This window comes from Esox lucius, chromosome 19 (assembly GCF_011004845.1).
Source record: "Esox lucius isolate fEsoLuc1 chromosome 19, fEsoLuc1.pri, whole genome shotgun sequence".
NCBI lineage: Eukaryota > Metazoa > Chordata > Actinopteri > Esociformes > Esocidae > Esox > Esox lucius.
This window is the reverse complement of record NC_047587.1, coordinates 10,631,233-10,655,206: the sequence shown is the minus strand read 5'-3', so window position 1 is coordinate 10,655,206 and position 23,974 is coordinate 10,631,233. Positions and strand designations below refer to the sequence as shown.

Below are 23,974 nucleotides of genomic sequence, written 5' to 3'. Positions count from 1 at the left end.
TTTAAGCAATTTTATGGAAAAATGTATTTACAAGTTAGAGGAGTGGAGCCCCTTAACATAGATCGACGGTACATCAGTAAACAAGAAACAAGGAGACAAGTGTTAAGGATTTGAAGCACTTACCAAAAAACATGGTGTTCTGATATCCAAACTATTCAGATAAATATATTTATAATATTTATATATTATATTTACAGAATACCTTAAATATACAACGTCCACCATGTATTCTATAAACAAATACCATAAGTTATTTAGGCACAATGTTTCTTTTAACAATCATTGGAGGGGTTTGGTTTGGGTGGTTTCCGTTTCAATGCCATCCTTTTGCCAATATTTTCTTGTCAACACATACACCATCCAATGCAGCTACACTGCTACTAATCTCAGCTCTGTTGGCCTGCAGTGAGTTCATAATGTACATAGGCATTCTACAGCAGGACCTGGGAGGACTCTTGAACTCTTACAAAACATAACTTGACAAAAATGGCCTTTCTAGGGTTAAGGAGCCTTTTCCTTTCTGTTTACTTCTCCAAGTGACTGAATTGAGATGGTATTCTCCTGCCTTCCTCTTTATGCTTTGTGAAGACCTTTGTCTTGACCTTATTGCTGAAACCACCACCATCCTGTCTGGTAGGGTACGGTCAACCAGGTGTCCAGGACAGGAAACTAGAGATGTTGGTTTGGGACTACGCCAAGGAAGGGGAACGAGATCGTGAGTACGTAAAGTGTACATTGTACACACACTCTTTTATTGGTTTTACAGCAAAAGGGGACGAGAACGACAGCTAAGACATATCTAAGAAAAGAACAATACAGATACAGTACAAACAAAATATGCAGATGATTCCCTCAACTAAATGCACGCAGAACAGGGATGAGGTTGGCCAGCCAGGAGCGTGGGAGGGCCGAAGACCACTCCCTGTAAAGTTGCCCTATAAGTCCGACTCAGGCATGTCCGGCATGTCGGCCATCAGGTAGCCAATGCCGTAGCGGCCATTTGGCGCGACATCAGGGACCCCACCGCTCTGTTTACGGTAGATGCTGTTACCAGGCATGGGTGAGGGCGCCTCGCTGCCCGGCGACTTGGCGCGTATGAGGCTTAAGTCGTCGTCGTCCTCGGGCAGGGCGCTCTCCTTGATGATGCGGCCCTTCTTGTAGGAGATGGTGGACGCCACGCCAGCGTTCTCGTCGATCACGTTGAAGTAGCGCAGGAGGAAGACCACGGGCACAGGCATGACGGCTGCCACCACCAGGGAGATGCATACGGCCAGGCCCCAAGCAGGGTACCTCAGGGACCTCTCAACCGCCTGGAGGGACCGAGGAACAGATGTTGTCAAGGGGACCACAGCAGCTGTCACCGTGGACACCAGAGAGGTAAACACATTTTACCTGACAGTGCAGGTGACTGCCGACTGAGTGAACCACACAAAGAGTATTGCCTCACAAATGACGTAAACACGTCCGCTGACATTCATACTGATACCCAATCTACGACCATGCCAGGGGGACTCGTGTGATAACTCTAACTTGGTGCGTTATAAAGCGATTTGAGGTGCCAAATCCTATGTTTTTAATTGAATTCCTCCATCTGCTGTCCGATTGTGTCTAAGACTGGCACTGGCAAAAGATAAAGGAAATTATGCAACAAAAGGATACCGACCATGAGTTAAATCAAATCCTGCACAAACCCCTGAAGAAGAAAGACAATACCCGTAAACCCGAAACACGGTATTGTCTACTGTTCCAGTTGCACTGCAGAGAGAGTGCAGACAGGCGAGAGGCGACTCACAAGTTCCTGGATCCAGGCACTGTAGCTGGGTGGGGTCATTCCCATTTGGATCACACTGGAGCCCAGCAGCAGGATTAACAGCAGGGGAGTCACGTACTTCCACATGTAGTAGTAGAACCGGAACGGAGTGAAGCCCAGCATGTCCTTCAGGTCCTCAAAGAACCTGGGCGGAGGAACACACAGCAGGAGGTCAGTACATAACGATACACCGTGTAAACTGTTGTCTTTGGCCGTTAGCATCGAAATATCAGTGACTGCACTGAATCGCACAAGGTGATAGCAGATAGTAGTACACAGCTTACACTTACAACTGATCAGCCATAACATTATGACCACCTGCCTAATATTGTGTAGGTCCCCCTTTTTGCCACCAAAACATCCCTGACCCATCGATGCATGGACTCCACTAGACCTCTGAAGGTGTGCTGTGGTATCTGGCACCAAGACGTTAGCAGCAGATGCTTTAAGTCCTGTAAGTTGCAAGGTGGGGCCTCCATGGATCGGACTTGTTTGTCCAGCACATCCCACAGATACACGATTGGCTTGAGATTTGGGGAATTTGGAGGCCAAGTCAACACCTTGAACCTGAACCATTTTTGCTTTGTGGCAGGGCGCATTATCCTGCTGAAAGAGGCCAATGCCATCAGGGAATACCATTACCATGGAAGGGTGCACATTGTCTGCAACAATGCTCAGGTAGGTGGTACATTTCAAAGTAACATCCACATGAATGGCAGAACCCAAGGTTTCCCAGCAGAATATTGCCCAAATCATCACACAGTCTCCACCGGCTTGCCTCCTTCCCATGGTGCAACCTGGTCCCATGTGTCCTCTAGGTAAGCAACGCACGCGCACCCGGCCATCCATGTGATGTAAAAGGAAATGTGATTCATCAGACCAGGCCACATTCTTCCACTGCTCTGTGGTCCAGTTCTGATGCTCACGTTCCCATTGTAGGCGCTTTTGGCGGTGACGGATCAGCACACTGACAGGTCTTCGGCTATGCAGCCCCATACGCAACAAACTGGGATGCACTGTGTGTTCTGAAACCTTTCTATCAGTACCAGCATTAACTGTTTCAGCAATTTGCGCTACAGTAGCTCATCTGTTGGAACCGACCACACAGGCCAGCCTTCACTCCCCACGTGCATCAGTGAGCCTTGGTCGTCCATGACCCTGTCGCCGGTTCACCGCTTTTCCTTCCCTGGACCACTTTTGATAGGTACTGACCACTGCAGACCAGGAACACCCCACAAGGGCTGCAGTTTTGGAGATACTCTGACCCAGTAGTCTAGCCATCCCAGTTTGGCCCTTGTCAAAGTCACTCAGATCTTTACGTTTGACAAATTTTCCTGCTTCTAACACATCAACTTTGAGAACAGAATGTTCACTTGCTGCCTAATATATCCCACCCACAGACACGTGCCATGATAACGAGATTATCAGTGTTATTCACTTCACCTGTCAGTGGTCATAATGTTATGGCTGATCTGTGTATTTCATTATCTTTTTTTACGCTTGCACGACAAGCAACATTTCTACTGGGACGGACAACTTTACGTTTTAGATTACGGGGGGAGAAAACATACTTGTCCGTCCCATAGACCCAAGCAACGGCCACGTTCTCCAGGATCACCACAATGAGCAGGGGCAGTGTTGCTGAGTAGTCGTCAAACATGGCCACCCAGTAGTTCCCGGAGCGCTGGACAAACAGTAGGCCAATGAAGAAGGCCAGCAGACACACGGCCACTGGAAGGAGACCACATAGACATCAGCAAAAAAGGGTCAATCCTCATAAACGGAACAAATTCACAAAATGAATCAACATGTGCCGGCAACATTATGAAATATTCTATTTTGTTTCGCACATCTGCAGTGCATTACATCTGTTCTTCTGAAATCATTATTGTGACATAAAGCGGAGTAGAGAGACGAGATGGGACGAGAGGAAATGCAGAAATGTGAATGAAGACACATTGAGCCACGAATTCCTGCGTCTCCTGTCTCTGACTCACCTGTGAGGATCTCCTTGTCTCTGACTCACCTGTGAGGATCTCCTTGTCTCTGACTCACCTGTGAGGATCTCCTTGCGGACTTTGAAGGTGTCCACCAGGGGTGTGATGATCCCCTCGATAGTCCCAAACATGCTGCCAAGACCCAGGTTGACCAGCATCAGGAAGAACATCACAGACCAGAACGGTGAAGCCGGGAAGTGGGTCATGGCCTCGGTGAAGGCGATGAAGGCCAGGCCAGTACCCTGCACAGCCTGAGGAGGACGAAGATGAGGGGGAAGATTATGGTGATGTTTACACAAGTCAGTAATCTGCCCTACTGATTATATTAATAGTAATCAGAATAATCTTTTACATTCAATGATAAAATCTACTTATTGTGAGCTGCAAGATATTTAATGTTAAAGCGTTCTGGATCTCTGCAAATGGAGGTTCTTGAAAGCTTTTCTTATTTTTTTTCTTCTAGGGCTTTTGACAGTGATTTAGTAGTTCTTGGCAGCTTTTGGCAGTGATTTACTTCATCTCTGGAGTTTTTGACAGTTACTTGGTGGTCCTCTGAGTGTATGTAAAAGGTTGGGAACAGCTGGGCTGTGCTACTTCCAGCCCAACCTTGTGTCTGTTGCTGTATTTTTCTGTTAAGAGTAATCCACCCATAACCACACATTTCTATGATATGCATTGTTAAATCATGCAACGATATTTTAACAATATATTTGTGGAAATGTTTCTATTTTTCATATTTTTCTGTTTCTGGGATGGATTAGCCCTGTAAGACAACACATTATCAACATTTCATTCAACACAAAACTACAAACTGTATTGAAAGTAAGGGCAAGTGTTTTCCTGGAAAGACGAATTTAAGTTCCTGGGAAACATTCTGAGATACATCTACCACAGTGTGTTGGGGAAATTATTAAACGGGGCACTTCACCCTGGGAAACCCTGGGTTTGTGTTGGGGAAATTATTAAACGGGGCACTTCACCCTGGGAAACCCTGGGTTTGTGTTGGGGAAATTATTAAACGGGGCACTTCACCCTGGGAAACCCTGGGTTTGTGTTGGGGAAATTATTAAACGGGGCACTTCACCCTGGGAAACCCTGGGTTTGTGTCATATTTCTAAGATCTCTAGGTCAGTGAGATTTAGCAAAGTGACTGAAAGTCCAGTCATGACTAAGTTGACAGAACAAAATGGCCCCTCACCTTGTTAAGCTCTTCCTCAATGCTGCAGGAGTCCAGGCCTAGCCGTGGATAATCATGCGCTGTCACATTTCTGATGATCTCTGTCATCTCTTGGTAGTCCTCGGCACTCACAGTAGAGCTTAAGTTAATGTGGTGGGGAATCAGGTCGCGGCTAACCCCGTTCCCCAGCAAATGCACTATCTTCCCTGTGTTCCTGAGTAATAGATAACAAAATATCAGATCTAAATGTACATCCTAGAAGACCATGTTGATACTGTATCTTACAGGATTTATTGCTGATTTCTTATGGGTCTTATTAAATGGCTCAATGGGTCAGTGTGACTCAAACTTGAATGTCAGCTTCAAATAAGCTCACTGGCCTACGACAAGCACCAAAGGCAGTTGACATTTCAGGCCCAATGTTTTCCCTACTTCCCATTTTCATTAAACAACATGCATGGTTAGCCCTTTTCACAGCGATGGTACTTAGCTTGCCTTTAGATAGATAAAGTGCATGGTACAGAAAAACTCATACATTCACCTGCTCCAGAAACTCTACCAAGTCTAACCAATGTATGTAAGTCCAATTGGCAGGTGCCAACGTTTGAAGCAAAAGACGTTGGCGACCCTGGACAAATGTCTATGTAACTCTGGCCCAAAACCACAAAGACGACAGCGTTTACTAGACTCTGTACTCTGTGGAATATGGAACATGCATGTGTAGTTCAAAGGTTCGGGGAACAACAGACGTTCTGATTATTATTTTATGCAACCTTTCACTCAGATCAAATACAGCATTCCACTAGCCCTACACAATGTAATACATGAAGGCCTTATACTGGCAGATTTAGAGGAGCCAGACGGACTCGGTAAGTAAACAGGAAGTCTCTACTACAAACACACACATAGGTATTTATAACAGAACATGATGATATCATGCTGGAGAAGAACACAAGGAGTTCAGTTGCCCTTTAAAGTGTGTTCCCATGTTCTGTGAAACACACTTGGAATACATTTTGAATTGGTTTGTTATCCACACTTACTTAATGATACACTTGGCGTTCATGATGTTGGCTTTGAAGCCAAGCACGGCGAACACCACCAGGGTGGCCAGCACAGAAGTGAAGAAGTTGATGAAAGAGACCAGAACCGCGTCGAAGTGGCAGTTGTTGTCCCGCTTGTTGTAACTGGAGAAGGCTATGACCCCTCCAAAGCCCAGGCCCAGGGCGAAGAAGACCTGAGTGGCTGCCTCACGCCACACCTTGGCTTCTAGCATGATCTCCAACTGAAAAGACAGGTATAAGCAACGTACATACAGGAGGATGCAGCAGAGTCGCAGCATCATCCATCCATGCTGTGTGTTTGTAATTTGATCAAGATTTGAATCTTAGGAATACAGTAAGTAATTTATTGCACAGAGGTCTTTGTTAGGTTCCCTAGTAATGTACAAATAATTTCCACTGGGCAAAGACGTCACAGATTTGCATTTGGTAATGTTTTCTGTTGACTTAAATTTGACATGTAATCAACAAATAATGATACCAGGTCATTATTATCCCATATGATGAAGACTTTTTGCAAATCCAACCCATTTTCTTGGTTGATTTAATGTCTTCACCGATTTGTTTTTGTTTGTTGTTTCAACTAGTCTGCCATGTGGTTTGTTTCAACTACTGGAGCAGTGGTCATGTGAGTCGTGGTGAAGTGAACTCTATTTGTCAACACTGTTGATAAAACAAGGACACAGCATACTAAGATCACACCACTGCCCTCAAATAGCCTACCAACAGTATATATGTGGTGAAAGGGCTTAACCCAGCTGCTAAACCCTCCCCACCACCAAAACAAAAAGCAGTACATAGCACACAATGAGCTCTGCTTTTGATTTCTCCATCCCTGTATCCAGAACAGTCGGCAAAGTAGGAAGACGTCCGGCGTCTGAGAGGCGGCAGACGCGGTTGTGAAATGAACGGTATACATCACTGTGAATGTTACATGAAGCAGAGGGCGCTGAGCGACTCCTGTTGCCATGGAGAAATGTCTGCCATCGGAGCAGAGCCCAAATTAATTTACAGTATTTATTTAGCCTGAGGTGCCATTGGTTGAAGACTAGTGTATATTATTTTATATTTCTGGCACATTTTCACTGAACATTTATATAAAATAAACAATGCTCAGGACCAATGATATGCCGCTGTTGAATAGCTGACCTACAGTATTCATCTATTTTTAAATTTCTGGCACATTTTCAGTCAACAGATTTTCCTTCCTGTTTTAGGAAAGTGAACAATATAAGCTTGATCCACGACTGGATCAAACGAATGTATTCCCTAGTGAAAACATCCTAATAAAATGTACTCAAAATGTACTTATTTGGAACTATTTTAAATGCATTTATTTCATGTAAACTGTGTTGGGGTCTTATTAGCATTCATGTACAATTTATGGGATATAGTGTGTAGATCGATAATGTAATGAATTATCAATGAAGTCTATAACACAACAATATGTGCACAAATGTAAGCGGTCTGAATTCATTCCGAAGGGACTGTATTAGTGTTCAGGTTAAGAGTTAAGGTACTGTACCTTGGGTGTGAACATGTGTCGGATCCCGTCCCAAGAGCCTTTCAGGAGTAGAGCCCGGACCAGGAAGCAGATCAGCACCACGTAGGGGAACAACGAGCTGAAGTACATTACCTGTAAAACCACCACAGCAATAACACAAAATCAGCCCTCAGGAGTGTCAAGAAGACACAGCCAAGCTTTGGCTCTGGCTGTTGTTTCCCGTCTGAACTGTGGGTGGCAGTGATGCTCAGAGAAAAGCCACTCCACACTGTAAGTGGAGAAATACAGGGGAGGAATCCAGTGACTGATTGTGAATGATGCAAAAGGAGGCCCCATCCCAGGGGAACTGCTGAGAAAGAACGGCCATACAGTAGGTGATATAAAGGCCAGGCATGGCGGCCGCCATCTGGGCCGGGGCCCACACAAGAGCTTTTGTCCCATTGTTTCACTAAGCTGACAGAGTGAGGGGCTTCCTTGGTTTGGGCTCGGTGATATACTGTGTTATCTTGGGACGGGCAGTAGGAGCCTTGGAGAGGAGAGGGTGTTTTTTTCCCCAAGAATGATTCAGGAGTGGGACTCTGACTGCCCGGTGGTCCACAACGGCCTAAAGAGGGAATCAAAGCGGTCCTCTGAAAGGGCATCGGCCTAATGTGCATTGTTGACTCAGTTACGAATGACCATGCTCACACCACCTGTTTAAATGACATCATCAGCTAGTGTGTGGATGAAAGCTCCACTTCCCAAACGGTTTCATCATGCTACAGCCTGTAATTGACTCCTAAGCTACAGCCTGTTATTAACTATCTAAACTGTCTCAAACGAAAACTCCATTTAGTAGCCACACTTAAATGTACCAAAACCCTCTCTTTTTGGAAATACAATATTCTTTATCTTTAGCTTCAGTTGGATAGCATTTCAGGGAACAAGACAGGACATCTGAGTCAGAGACACTAGTGGAAGACATCCATCAATAGGGTCATATCATCAAGTTGTTGCTATGCAACTTTTCACAATGACACTTTATCAGGTCATGACATGTTTTACTTAATTATGAGACACTGTAGGGGTTCTTTTGAAACAGCACGGACCTACTGTTGATCCCTGTTCTCAGCAAAAATACATTTTGAAAGGAAATTTAATAATCCATTTAATACCCAGGATTAAAGTTGAGCTCCACTCCCTCCACACCACATACTCTAATCACCTAATGTGTTTTTTCTCCTTTTTGTGAGTACACCCCTAACAAAATCAGTGAAATAAAGGACTGTGTATAACCATGGCAACCGCCCCCCCATCCCTTCAGTCACTCTTGCGCCTTCACACCCACATACAGAAAAAAAGAAAAAAAAAAGAAAATGTAGATCACAGTCAGGATATTCCTAGGAACAGGCTTTTTCAACGTGGGGAGAAAAAGGGACATTAATATTCTTTTGTGTGTCAAAGCCCTGATTAAGCCTCAAAGAGTCACTCTCCATGGTCCCTCAGCCGGGATGGAAAAGGAAAGCTCCTTGCCATTTCCACTCTCTCTCCTGAAAAGCCCATCCAGGCTGCTGTGAGGCTCAAGGGGTCCCTCTAACATATACAGTGTTAACTAATAAGGAGCTGGTGCACAGCCGAGTTCTACATTAATCAGAATATCCTACAGTCAACCGACTATAAACGTTCCTTTATACGTAGAACGTAGCTTCAACCCATAACACTACAGACCAAATCTTGAGGGCATTTACGTAGCTGAGTTGCGAGACCTGTCCCCATTGCTTCAGTGTGATGTGGGAGCTTGTCAGAAGCACAAGGAAGCAAGTTTGGTAGTGTGTTGGATGAAGTTCTCCCACATAATTGAACTGTGTAGTAATCGTGAGATAATTACAATCATCAAGATAATTGTGATGATCACAGTAATCGGTTAGACCTCACACTAGGCAACAGGAAGTGGCATGCCCTGCAGGACTGACACAGAAGCACCTCTGTCCGTTAAGGAGGCCGGGGAACCCAACTTGTTTTGTCTGTGTGGCTGGTGTAGACCGCACAGTGGCAACAGAGGTTTGAAACACCGGACAGCCGTTGGGATCAGGGAAAATGGCTGGATGAAATACTACACACACGATTCACTAAAAAGTCTTTAAGTGAGTGGAAAACGTTTTTGCAAAAATGCTCTAGGAACAAAACTCAAAAAGGCGCTATGAAACACACAGCGTTAGAAGAACCTAACAGGGTTTCTCCAATTTGCAGTGAGTTAAGAAAGGCCTGACAGTTTCTTTTGACCTGGCTCCAGCTTGAATGGAGAGCCAACTGAGTCATATGACTGAGGCAAACCTGGATCAAAACATGACCTTTTAAATTAGAGTATCGGGCTCAGATTTATGTCAACCATTAAACATTAATTGGGAGATGCTAGCCACAATAACCAGCAACCTCTCCCTCGCACAAAACCCTCCCTTATTTCAAGTTCTTCACCTCGCTCTATTCATTAGCGTCTGACACTTACTACGCCAACCGTTTCATGACCTCTCCTTCTCTCCACCAATCCCACGCCCCAACTTTACACCTCCCGATCTCTCCCTCTTACCTTCCCGGAGGACTGGATGCCCTTGATCATGGCAAGGCAGACCATGGACCAGGCGGCCAGCAGGCAGACCGTCATCCTCCAGTTGAGGCCTCCGCCCTCGGCGATGGAGTCGGAGATGTCCAAGGCCTGGCGGTACCAATAGTAGGTGGTGGCCGAGCTCTTATCACATTCATCCACCACATCTGCGTGGGGGGGGGTGGGAAACAGGACGGTGACGCTGACGAAGCGTGTGCGCGTGCGCGCGTGAGCCTGCCGTTCTGTGTACGGTATGCAAGGGGGTTGCAAGCGCCCAAGCACACTGACTTCATTACGTGCTTTGCATGAACTCATATGCTGGTGACGAACAGCCAAGCGGTTAGTTCTTGCCTTTTGCCTCGTGTATGTGTGTAGCATGTGCTGGGTGACGGAGATAAGTCTGGAAGGGACACTTGTAGGTCATGATTGTGTGTATAATGAGTGTGTGTGTGTCTGTGTTTGATGAGAGTGTGTGTGTGTGTCTTACATGTATTGGTTTGGTTCTTGACCAGGGGACACTCATGCCAAGGCAGAGGCTGCTGGAAAGACTGGGAGAAGTAGAAGAGACTCCAACCGATGATGACGTTGTAGTAGAGAGCCACGAAGAAACACACCTGTGGGACGGAGACAACTCCACGTTCAAAACACACAGCCCAAATCACCACCACCTCACAGACATCAACCACCCATGAGATGAGTGACCCTACAGTATCAATAAAGTGCATTTGTCTTAATGTGTTTTCCATCAATGCGAAAAGAGCCAAGCCGGAGTGATATACTGGTTGACAGGATCAGTCCAGGGCAGTGCTAGTCACTGACCTACATCTAAACCATCAATATACCACACGTATTGTCATACCCATGACCCATTCAGTACCCAGAATTCCCTCTCCTTTACCTTCACTAATCAATGTTCTCCACTGCATCACTGCTATTAAAAGGAGAGACCAGAAAACAGTGACTCACGAAATGAGTTTACACTCGCTGAGATGACATGTAAGTCCCCTGGGCTCTGACACCATGGAGAGCACGGTTTAGGACCGAGGTCGGTGAGGAATCGTTCACGTGTTGGCGTGCGAGCCTGCACGCGCATTAAGCAACCGCGCTTCTCATGCCCGCCATCCCCTTTTTCTCAAAGCACGTTTGAAGCCTGACATCACTCACCACACAGCTGGCAAAGCCGATGCCCCCCAGGCGAGGGCTGATGTAGTTCCAAACCCCGATGCTCCCCCTGCGGATCCTCTGTCCCACCGACAGCTCCAGGAAGAACAGCGGGATGCCGATCACGATCAGCAGGATCAGGTAGGGGACTAGATATGCCCCTGAGCAGACACACACAAACACACACACACAGGGTCAGAAACTCAAGGTAGCAGGTCGGTTTGAGCAGGAGTGTGGGCAAACTAAGGCCTGCCGGGCCGAATCCACCCTGCAGGTCCGTTCAATGTGCTAGGCTTGAGAGTGGGAAAAAAGCACTTATTATCATGGACTTGTAAACTCTTTTCTGGCCTGCAGGTCGATTTTATAGGAAGAAACTGTCTATTACAAAACAAAGGCGTCAATGTTCAACGTTGGATTTCAAAATCCCAGTGTGGCCCTCGAGCAAAACATCCCTGGGTTAGAGCATCTCAACCGTAACAGAGTCTTCTAGATTGAATTACAGAGCCGGCAAGGTGAAACACCTGTTGTTCCCAGGTTATTGTTTCATGAGAGAATGGGTCTCAGTCAACTTACCAGGTGAAATCCCAAAAAATAAAGAAATATAGCACCTTTATTTACTCAGCACATTCCCACATGCCCAGAATTGTTGTGCGGCTTGTGGTAAACGCAATACAGACAGAACATACCATCTACTGTATACTACATTTATGTACAGTTATTTATAACATGAGGTGAGCATAAGATAATGGTATTTAATAAACAGTGCGTATATCTTATACAAACACATTTACAGATTTACGGTTTTGGTAAATACATCCAGTTAGTACAGCTATTTAGTTTAAAGCTAACAATCTGGAGGTGTCTTGATGTGATACGAACAGGGTAAGGTGGCCCAGCTGCTGCATCATGATTGACCTGTGCTGCCTGACTGGCCCTATGGAACAGTGGTTGGCCGGAGTGATCCCCTAAATCAAAACTTCATCCTAACTTGCTCTTACCTCAAATCAAACTCTAAACCTGCACCTAAGTCATCAGCAATAAATGTCCTTTCTAGAAGTGAGGACCGGACAGTAGGATGGTTTACTGTACTGGGAGAATATTTATTGAGGATATTTTAGGAATTCTTGTGCTTCACAAGTAATAGTTTTACTATCCTTCTGGGAACTTTCAAATTCCTATTTTCCTTAACCTAACCCTACCTCCTAACAGTAACTCTTAACCCTTAAAACCTAATCGGTTTCCCTGTGAGGAATGGTTAAGTGTCTACAAAAGGTTTCATTCTCCTTGTTTTACTACCTTTTGGGGGATTTATGGTCCTCACAAGTATTGTAAAACAAAAACCACTACACAAATTTGTGCACACACACAAACACACACAGCTTTCAGTGAGTGCAAACCACACCAGTTCCTTTCTATGTATCTTTGCGTACCTCACTTCCCTTTCTCTAGTCGTGGTGTGTGGTTCCACACAACAAACAACATCTCAATCTAGCAAAATACTCAGATTAAAATACCGAAAGCCACTCTGTGGTTCCTTTAGTCCTCAAAAAATTACATTCATTATTTTCTTTAGAGACAGCTCTAGGGAGAATGACATCCCATAATAGAACAGCCCTGTAAAACAGGCTCTGTGTTTGTGTGCGTGTGTATGTGTGTGTGTGTGTGTGTGTGTGTGTGTGAAGATACTCCCTGGGCTTTAGAACAGGCTCAGGAGACATACGTCTGCGGCTGGAGACACATGGTAATAAGGAGAATACAACAACCTTTGTTCATATGAAATGGTGGTCAGAATGTCATCTTTACAATTAGATTCACAAAAAAGGATTAAAATGCAATTAATACATATTTAATAACACAGCCAGCACAAGACTTGAATGAAACATACATGCCTTGAGCGATTCAGCTTCCAAACAATATTCTGCCAACTACAAAATTCCTTGAGTGAATAAAAAAAAGGATATCCTACCTGGCAAAAAACTTTAGTTTTAAAGCAAAGCTGGTTGTTTTCAGGGAAAACAGAAGTACTGTGTTATAATCATGACTCTCTGTTCAGCCTCTTTAAACCATGGTTTGCTGGCCAGACTCAACATGTTTTCCAGCCCCACTGAATAATTGTATAACATTTATAATACTGTAAAGACTTTCAATAAAAACCAAGTCATGCACAGAATACGGTGTCAACCGTGCATTCATTATTAATACAGTATAATTTAATACAGTAGATGTGGTTATTAAACCACATCTACTGTACCTGACCATGTAAAAAAACTCATGGCCCTATTGAGAGATAAATCAGTACTGAGGCCTAGGTGCTCTTATCCATCCCACTCCTTAAAAAACTCCTGAGTCATCCTGTCGGCTGGCCTGTGCCAGGGTGTGTCTCTGTGACATAATGCAAATTAAGGGGTGGTGGTTGTTGGGTTAAGTGAGTGAATCTGGTGGGATTTAAGGCAATGCTAGTGAGACAGGGCTTACTCAAAAAAACATGTCTTGTATTTGGATTTGGAGACGACTGAACCCACTCAACCCTCAGTTATGGATGTAATGTTGGTTGATATCGTACTGTTTATGTATCTGTTCAGTAATGGATGTAATGTTGGTTGATACCGTACTGTTTATGTATCTGTTCAGTAATGGATGTAATGTTGGTTGATACCGTATTGTTTATGTATCTGTTCAGTAATGGATGTAATGTTGGTTGATAACGTATTGTTTATGTATCTGTTCAGTAATGGATGTAATGTTGGTTGATACCGTATTGTTTATGTATCTGTTCAGTAATGGATGTAATGTTGGTTGATAATGTATTGTTTATGTATCTTTTCAGTAATGGATTTAATGTTGGTTGATACCGTATTGTTTATGTATCTGTTCAGTAATGGATGTAATGTTGATTGATAACGTATTGTTTATGTATATTTTCAGTAATGGATGTAATGTTGGTTGATAACGTATTGTTTATGTATCTGTTTAGTAATGGATGTAATGTTGGTTGATAACGTATTGTTTATGTATCTGTTCAGTAATGGATGTAATGTTGGTTGATACCGTATTGTTTATGTATCTGTTCAGTAATGGATGTTAAGTTGGATGTTATTTCAAAATAATTGTGATTTGGTCTACTGTTATTCTACGGTGTTATTGTTGGTTTTTTTGTAGTGTGATTATTAACATCACAAGGTAAGCCATTATCAGTTATTGAAGACAGAGATGAGCTCTGATAGTCCACAGCCTTGTTGACCTTAAGTGCTCCGATCCCTAACCCAAACTTAACCCCAAGGTCATGGAACAAAGTGTGGTTTTGGCAGTCAAGCACAAGCGTGCCGCACAAGCCCTGAAAAGTGAAGCCAAAACGTCTCGATCGCCCCCTGGTGAGTGGTCCCAGTATAGGTCATAAACCCCGCCCTCCCCATGTTATTCAATGGGACGCGAGACCAACTAAACAATTAAATTACCCTTCAAATATATTTTTTCCGAAGCTGGTTTCTGTCATTTACTGTAGTTTGTATCACGCTAATGTAAATTCAAGAGTTTGTTTTTAAAATAAGTTTGTTTTTAGTTAGTTATTTAATGCTCTAAAAACGGTGGTGTGACGTCGTGATTCACAGCTGTGATTGACAGCTATCTGAGCCGAGGAGCCACTGAATCTTCGGAGGACTGAGGAGATTGGAACTTAAATTTAATCTCAAAATTATAATTAATATAATTTCACACGGACATAATGGGTTGTTCTGCAGTACATTGTGCTAACCGATCTGGCATTTCCAATCGATCTTTGAATTTTTTTCGGTAAGTTAAATTTATAAGCTATTTAATTAGTAAATAAATGTAATGGGCTAGCTAACGTTAGCTAAAAGACAACAAGCCTCGTTAATAGCCATGTTAATAGCTAGCAGGTGATCGTTAGCTAGAAGTTACCAATTATTTTTGTATTAGGCCTATTCTAAATTAAGGTTAAACATGATGTAAGTTAGGCTATAACATATCGTCTAGGTTTAACAAGCAAAGGTTGTACTGTACTTGGACTTGCGATTGATTACGGTATGCGCATTCTGCGAGGGAGATTGAGGGCGGGGCACAGGGGTGGGGCCGTTGATTTCGCGGCTTTACGGCTTTACTTCCTTCTCGCTACTGCGCATAACTACTGCGCAGAACTGGTCCCAAGATCGCTATCTGCGCAGACGCAAGTCCAAGATGTCAGCGTCGTATCAGGACACTGGTGGCTTCATTTTTCACCAATGGAAAAGAGCGAAAGGGCATCGTCCATTATATATACAGTCTATGGTCAAGCACCACAACACAACAGGTGATTAATCCAGAACAACAACTGCGACCCCCACCCGAGGAAGCTAACCTAACCCCGGACCTCCACCCAAAGGCAGACGACTTCTATGAACCCAAAGTTTGTACGTGCCCCGTTTTCAGACACTCACCCCCGCCATTCTTCTGACACAGGTAGGGGAACCTCCAGACATTGCCCAGGCCTACAGAAAAGCCCACCTGGGCCAGGATGTACTGCAGCTTGCTGTTCCAGGCTGGCCTTGACGCGTCGTCCTCTGCGTCTGAGCCCCCGTCCTCCACATCCGTGTCCTGGCTCAGCTCCTTCCCATCCCCTTCACCTCCCACCATCAGCGAGCTCTTCTTGAAGGAGTCATCGCACGTGTCCTCGTTGGATAGCAGGTCTCTGACGGACTCAGTGACATCATCGTCAAGCTCTCTCTTGACGGCCTTGTTGTTTTTGGGCATTTGATCAGGCAGACCAGGGCGTGGCGCGGAATGTCTTTGGGCTGGTGGCGGGATGGGTATGGGGAGATCAGTGTCTGCACAAGGCCTGGAGGTGGACCGTTGCGGGTTGGATGTGTAGTCTGCCTTGGAGATGCGGGATGGAGGGTTGCAAAAGAGTTGTTTATTTCTTCATTATCACTGAATGCCTAAGAGGAAGGACATCAAAATGAAAATTATTTAGGGCCTGGTTAAACAAACACAGACTAGTCCTGGACTAAAAAAAAAAACGACATCAACATCAAGGCAGATTTTTTTGGGCGGATGACATAACAACAATGCAAGCATAAGTGATAATTGCGTCAGACAGAGACGCAGACGGAAACCGGCACACATGCATTCACACATCCTTTTATGTAGACAGGCTGTACTGTGGTTTTTGTGGTTGTCTGGGTCTGTCTAAATGTCCCCAGAAGTTTTTGTGCTGTCTTAGAAGAAAAATATTTTATCTATTCATAATACTTCGCTACATATACTCTGTGATCACAGTTCATTTGAACAGAATCACCATTCATTGACTTCATTACTCAGAAACCTAATCATCTCTAGATGGTGTTCAACCTCGTGCTAGAAAACTTGCTTTGGGCAATAATTGTGGATGAGGATAAAAGCATGATTTCGTGGTATTATTTGAGTTCCAGCATTTAATTTATAAAATTGTTCAGGACAATATCTATTGCATGTAAAAGTCTGTATTAATTACAAGAAAATCACAAATGTGACTAAAATCTATGGATCAAGCGGATACTTTAAGAAAAAAATTCCGAGATTTATCACTGTTTAGTTAAAGTTAATCCGTCAATGTGCACGACAAATATATAAATAAATCAATGTAAAATCCACCTTCAACTAACCGTGTTTGGATTACGAAAGGAAGCACCTCACACTTTTTTTTGTTAAGTAAATGCACTGAAAACAGGATGAAGGAAGGTAAAAAAAAATCTGTATTATAATATTTACATGGGCCTGTTCTCATGCTTAGAAGCGGTATAGAAAGAAGTACTATCATATACAATCTGACATTATATGGCATGTGTTAACGAAGATAACGCTTTTTTGCATATTTAAGAATATGATTTCTGTTAAACATTTACCGTCTGGTCATGGACGTGTAGAGTTTGGTTTTTACCGCGCAGGTATCCACGCGCCTAAATAATTGAACCGCGACACAGAGCACGAGGCAATTTGCATACGAATCCAAACACTCCTTGTCCTTACATCACAGCGTAAGTGCCGAGAACACCAAACATGTTAAATCCAATATAGAAAATGTAACCCAGGCATAAATGTATTATTATAGGTTTTATGTTGTCACGCTTCGTCCGATAAAAATCCACATTGCGCGTGTAAGACAAAAGTAAGACAAAAATATTAGAATGTGGCGATGGTGCATAATGTTGCAGTCTATCGCCTTTCACCGACCGGTGGCTTAAGTGATTAATAGATTTTCAGATTAACATCGTTTGTAAAGCATGGGCGTCTTAACAACAGCAAATATAAGACGTGGAAATGGTATAGTCCGACATAAAAATATTTATATTTAGGGTGCCAGCGGAATTGTCTAGGCTGTAGCCTATACAGAAATAGAAAATCTATTTATATTGTATTGATAATGACATTTGGTTAATCGACGTGCATTTCCATTTATATGGAAATCGTTCCATTTTCCTTTTGAGTAAAGGACACTTGGTACATAAATTATCAGTGGAGGCTATGGCTACACAAGTGTGTGTACACACAAATAGCCAATAATGAATAATTCCGGATTAAATATAGACATGTTGATAAAGCAACGTGTCAGACGAATAGCTGGCGCTATGCCGGCTATTGTGTTCACGGTTATTTCTTCTAGAAATGAACATAGGCTACATTAATTCCTCCCTCGCCGCCCAGCCCATCTCCATCCATGTGCGGTATTTCATCATACACTCAATGCCTACATCCTGCGCACTGCCACCCCGTTGTATTCAGCCAAATATAAATGAATCCTTATTTAGAATTACCTTCAGTATAAATTCTTCTTCTGGTGTGGATTTTGTTCCTGTTCTGGTTAATTAGTCTCAAGGAATGAAATTGTGACAGAAGCACATGCACGGGGCAGACATCATCACTTGTATTGGGTCCCTGCTCCTCTTTCGTTTGTGTTGTGTTCTATGAAACAGACACAAGTGCGTCGCCTCTTGGTTTTTAGCAATAGGCTACAATCAGCGCGTTAATAAGGGGTGCTTGGTCTCTCTCTTCGTCAATGTTTGATCTAAACCGCTATTTCTATTCATTCACTCAATGTATCTCTTTGTGTATTAGGTATACATATATTGTGTATATACTTATGTTTAAGAACTCCATGAATATGTGAAAAAAAATTATTATATATTTATTTTACAATTTTCCCAGCCCCCTATTCGCACTTGGTACGCTCTACTACGACCCTTATAAGCGCCTTCACTAAAACACCGGTGGTTGGTGGGTGGGTGGTTGGTTGGTATGTGTGGGTAAATCTGCACTTGTCTACGGTTGTATCTAGTCTCTTTAACAGGACTAACTTCTGAACCTAACGTACACGTTTTAACGTTGTGTTTTGTTTGTCGTAATTGTGGCCAAATATGCATGCAGGGCATAGTGGCACACCATCAAGGACAATTTGGCAAGCGTGTCCATTCGTGCTTGGCAAAACATGCAACCATGTAATAACCGTAGTGTTCTATATCAGTTCCCTAATTCCTGTGTGTTACAGCCTATTGCAATAGGCCCATGTATCAGGCCTAAATACAGTAAATCTTCTGACGAACGTGATTATTTTTGGAAGGCAATTGGCAAAATGTTTCAATAATTCCAGTTGTGACAAGATCCATGACAGTCGTGTCATTAAAGTTTTTCAGAACTGCTAAAACACAAAACCCCATTCTCTGAACCAAATTCTCAGTGACCTAACCCCATTTGTCGAATCAGTCACTCTTGGCAAAACCTTCAGGTAGTATACACCATTTGCAAACAGCATTCACTCTGTTTGCAAAACTCTAACACATTCTCACTCACTAAATCACATCTCGCGCTGTGATGCGCTTTTGTTACAAAATGATAAACACAGGCAGCAAAAGTTAAACACAACTACAACACAGTTGTCATCGTTTACACACAATAACTCAAAATAGTTCAGGCTTGTTTCTAATGATGTGATCAAGCCAATTGTTCAGAGTATACCTCAGTTCAGAGTACACAGGTGACACAGGTCTGAGGTAGAGGAGAAGAGTACATGTCAGAGGTGGTGGAGGAGGAAGATTATGTGTCAGAGTTGGTGGACGAGGAGGAAGAGTATGTGTCAGAGGTGGTGGAGGAGGACTCAGCACACTCCTCTGGTAGGACTCAGCACAAAGACATGATGCTGAGGCAGATTGAATCTCTCACTGACCTTTCATTAAGAATTTTCTTTGATCGTTGGGCAATTGCAGTGGACTACAGTATTTTTATGCCACTGCGGAATATACAGACATTCAATACTGTACTACTTGCAGCACTTACAGTATTCAATATATTCACTGAAGTTGTGATTATTATACTTGTTATTGCAAAATGGGTTTACTATTTACAATTTAAAATAAATTCATAACTACATGCCCTGGGTGCTGTGTTCAGTTTTTTATTTAGTATCTAATGAACGCTCTGTAGTGTTTTTATATTGACTGGCTGTGTGGATGATCTGAAAGCATTGTTTGATTTTGAGCACAAATTAAATGGTTTTGAGGCAAGTGTTTGATTTTGACAGAAGAGTCAGTGGTGAACGTAGTTTGAAGATTTGGATCTGTGTTTAAAGTTTTGAGAAAATGTGTAAAGGTTTCAAGAAACGTGTCTTAGCAATTGTGAAAAACTATAATCTATAACCTACGCGGTCTGATTACATTTGTATTGTATTGTGATACCTATTCTAATGTACTGACAGTTACATTGTCTGACGCTGAATATATTTATGGACTGAATTATCTGCTGCAATTCTATTCCATTCCCCTTACCTACAGAAACCTCTGTTTTAATTTTTGTGGGTTTGTTTTTTTTTGCTAAAGGAAACTTTCCAAAATTACTGAGCCATGGTGATATATTTGTGTGCTGGAGCCTGGTAAGAAATGCAGGAATCATAATGACATTAGTGTTCCGGCCTCTGTGCCTCCTTTCCTTCTTTCCTGCCCTCCCAGTTTGAGCACCTGCTCTGATGACTATGTTGTCAGGTGCCTCAAGGACATGCAATGGCTCTCTCACAGTTGCTGTCATGTGACCTCTCAAACAGACATGGACACTGTGCATGTCTTCTGTGGGAGAAAGGGGCGAGCTAGGGATCATTTGTGGATCTACACTCTAAAAAGAAAAGGTTCTTGGAGTGTTCCTTACTTTTAAACTGTGGGGGGAATACCTATAAGTTCTTTAAGGACAAATGTGAAAGAGTGTTGTAAAGAGCTGTATAATTGTTACCCAAAGAATGATAAGAATAATCTACCTGAAAAAGGTTATTCAAATGGTCTTTGAAGAACCTTTAAAATAAATTCCTTGAAGAACCCGTTTAAAGGGCTCTTATAAGAGCTTACAGGGGCTCTCCCACAGTTTCAATCTGAAAACCGCTGAAGTATACTCCTGGAACCTTTTGTTTTTAGAGTGCATGAAAACATTAGAGACATTTCCCTCAAATCATACAGGTTCACCAAGAATTTGAAACAATCTCAAATGTCAATAAACTCCTGTATCTGTTAGACAAAATACTGCAATGTGCAATCACAGCAGCAAGATTTGTGACCTCATGCCATGAGAAAAGGACAACTTGTAGAACATCAACATTGTAAACCAAACCAGTATCATCCATGTATCTTTTTTCCCTTGTCAGTCTTACACATAACTATTTGCACCTTTTTACTACACAAAAAAGAAAACTAAAATGCCTTTGGTGCAATTTTTACTTAGGATGTCTTTTTTTTTACTGTTGTTATTTATTGTTAGATACATTTTTTTCTTGCTTTGCTAATGGAAACAAATATTTCCTGTGCCAATAAAGCCATTTAAATTAAATTGATTCAGAATGGCAGAGATAGGAGGAAGAGATAGAGGGAAGAGAGAGGAGGAAGAGATAGGAGGAAGAGAGAGGGGGAAGAGATAGGAGGAAGAGATAGGAGGAAGAGATAGGAGGAAGAGATAGAGGGAAGAGAGAGGATGAAGAGATAGGAGGAAGAGATAGAGGGAAGAGATAGAGGGAAGAGAGAGGAGGAAGAGATAGGAGGAAGAGATAGGAGAAAGAGAGAGGAGGAAGAGATAGGAGGAAGAGAGAGGAATGAAAGCTACGGAGCGGCGAGATATTGAACTAGGTAAACATTGTATTTGTAATGGACGTATAGTGTATTAGAGAATATGTTTGTGCTTATTTCTTGAATGTGTTTTCATTTCAACATTGTGCATCTCTAAAGATATACTGTACAGTAGTCATTCCTATTCCTCAGTTTGGGGGACAGCGTTCAACTCAGCCTCACAGAGCATTGTGCCTCTGCTCCCTCAAGCTACAGCATTACTTGCCTGTCTAAAGAAATGAACAAGCAGTATACACACACACACACACACACACACACTCACACACACACAAACGTGCACACTCACGGTCACCCCACCTCTCCACTGGAGCCCAGTGATTGGAGCCTAAGCAGACAGTGTTATTGATTGTTATTTCTAATAGAGTTTGTGGGGTATGTAGGGCATCAGACCTTTTCACAGCATTCACTGATTTATATGTTCCTGTTGGGACAGAAACTCTCAGAATGGAGAGGATCTGGAGACGGTTTCCATCAATTGATGTAGTAATAGTCAAGAGGACTTAAATTCACAAATATGGAAACCTGAGGAATAACCTTGACTAAAGCAATCAATCAAATCAATCAATCAAATGTATTTATGAAGCCCTTTTTACATGAGCAGTTGTCACAGTGCATTTACAAAATACCCAGCCTGAAACCCCAAGGAGCAAGCAACACCAATGTTGAAGCACAGTGTTTAGGAAAAAAATCCTAAGAGGGGCTAAAATATAGGAAGAGAGGAACCAGGCTTCCGAGTACATTTTACATTTTAAAAGTACAAGTTGCAGTAGTTTGTAAATGCATTTGGGATGTGTCCAGAGTGTTTAAAACCTAATCCAGGTCAGAAGCAACAACAAGCCAGTGATCAACAGTCAACAGATCAACAGTATTCAAAAGGAATTATAGGTCTTAGATAAAATGTTATCTCTAATTTACATCAGATTTGGCCTTACAATGATTAGTCTTCATATTGTTAATGTATATAAAAGGCCAGAAAATCACTGATCAAGTGCAAGATTTTAGATTTCCCATTTTAGGATCTTCACTTTTAAAAGAAAAGGTTATTGGAGTAACCCCTACTTTAAAACTCTGGTGGAACCTGTATATGTTCTAAAAGGAAACATTTTGAAGGTTATTTTGAAGAGCTTTTTATACTTTTTATACTTGCTCAAACAACCATACCCTATAAAAAATCTACCCCAAAAGGTTCCTCAAATGAATCTTTGAGGAGCAGTCTATTAGGGGTTTTTCAATATGAACAACTTTAAAGGACCCTCCAAGAACCTTTTCGTTTTTTAGAGTGATACCTTTACCTCAGGCACTTTGCTTACCTTTTCTGGGTAACAATGACTTGTCCGTCTTGTCACAGATTCATTGGAAACATTTAGTTGATCTAATTGCTGATCCTTCACAATGACGTAGGAGATATTGAGCTTCCACATCTGCTTAGATTCGGACCATGTTTCCCCCATTACCACTCCATGCAGCTGACTCCAGACAGAAAGCCACTCCTCCAGTCGGACATTCAAGGAGTTTCACATACCTGGCTGTTTACGTGCACCTACAATGAAAGATGAAATGTGTGCATCCTAATATGGTCCAGCATCACTCCTGTGGTGACCTGTGACCTTTCTCAGACCCCATCAGTATCCATGTGCAGTTTGCTCTGAAAGGAGACCAACTCAGGGTAGAGGTTGACCCTGTTTAATGTCACGTCCCTGTTTAATGTCATGAGTTGTTGCAAAGACCCTGAGTTGTTGTCATGGATAAGGTACATTTTATAATATTCAGGAAGTTTATGAATTTGGAAATGTGCCAGGTCATTACGTTTAAATTAATCTCCTTATTCACCAACTCGATCCATGTTACTCCATCTGCTTTACTCTATTAGTGTTTAAGGTCTGCAAACAGCCAAATGGAAGCGTATTGCTTATTTTGAGCAATATTTGACCATAAATTGCACTCTATTTAGTGAGTTTAAAACAGGGGTAATTTAGGCGGTTGCCGTGTGTCTTTCGGGTGGAATGTCTCTTGGATGTCTATTTGTTTTTTTTTTTTTTACATTCCTTTGTGAGGGTCATATTTTCATAACATACTATTTGATACCCACACATCCACATGGAAAGACGTGAGTTGTGCGTGCCATTCTTAGAAGTAGGGAATGTTAGTGTTTGTTTGTTTGTGTGTGTTCCCATGCAATTGTATAACTGTGTGTTTGTGTGTGTGTGTGTGTGTGCTTTAGGCTATTGACTGCAATAATGATCTTTTGTTCTTTCAACAGGATGCTGACTCCCTACCCTTTGATGTCATCTTGCTAATAATAAAATGACTACAGTGTACTAGCTGAGGTACAATGTAATGGAAAACTAGGACCTTGCACCTTGTGTTCAGTGAATTTAATATTTAATATTACTTACACTAGGTGTGCTTGCCACAAGCTTTTTGTAATTATTATGCCACCCCCACCCCCCAATTTGATTCTTTCATTCCATCCATAAACTGTATATAAAATTCTTCATGTTCTTTTATTTCAGTACAACTTCGTCTTTTGTTTGTTTAAAAAATCTGCAGATAAGAAGT

General features: G+C 42.5%; 1 protein-coding gene across 3 annotated transcripts; it reads right to left on the bottom strand.

Annotated features, from left to right (window-relative positions):
* Positions 1-346: 346 nt before the first annotated feature.
* On the bottom strand, positions 347-23,027 carry slc6a15 (solute carrier family 6 member 15). 3 transcript variants are annotated; one of them, XM_010897852.3, is made up of 12 exons: positions 22,726-23,027; positions 15,725-16,222; positions 11,295-11,452; positions 10,618-10,744; positions 10,116-10,297; positions 7,571-7,681; positions 6,028-6,269; positions 5,006-5,198; positions 3,866-4,058; positions 3,382-3,541; positions 1,793-1,955; positions 347-1,310 (listed from the first exon to the last, which is right to left on the bottom strand). In XM_010897852.3, exons 2-12 carry the CDS (start codon positions 16,035-16,037, stop codon positions 936-938), a joined length of 2,217 nt encoding a protein of 738 aa, XP_010896154.1. In that variant the 5' UTR covers positions 16,038-16,222; positions 22,726-23,027; the 3' UTR covers positions 347-935. The 3 variants fall into 3 exon arrangements, with proteins under 3 accessions (XP_010896154.1, XP_010896153.1, XP_010896155.1); XM_010897851.3 differs by lacking the exon at positions 22,726-23,027 and adding an exon at positions 18,077-18,227; XM_010897853.3 differs by lacking the exon at positions 22,726-23,027 and adding an exon at positions 18,077-18,227 and having other exon boundaries at positions 15,725-16,160.
* Positions 23,028-23,974: the final 947 nt, after the last annotated feature.

What these genes read in the sequence shown, in the direction of transcription:
- slc6a15 (XM_010897852.3), bottom strand. Translation starts at nt 16,037, where the DNA reads ATGCCCAAAAACAACAAGGCCGTCAAGAGAGAGCTTGACGATGATGTC. An exon ending in TGGGTCTATGGGACGGACAA is followed by an intron (nt 1,956 to 3,381) that starts GTATGTTTTCTC and finishes TCCTCCGCCCAG; the next exon opens with GTTCTTTGAGGACCTGAAGG. An exon ending in GTGCCTGGATCCAGGAACTT is followed by an intron (nt 1,311 to 1,792) that starts GTGAGTCGCCTC and finishes CGGTCCCTCCAG; the next exon opens with GCGGTTGAGAGGTCCCTGAG.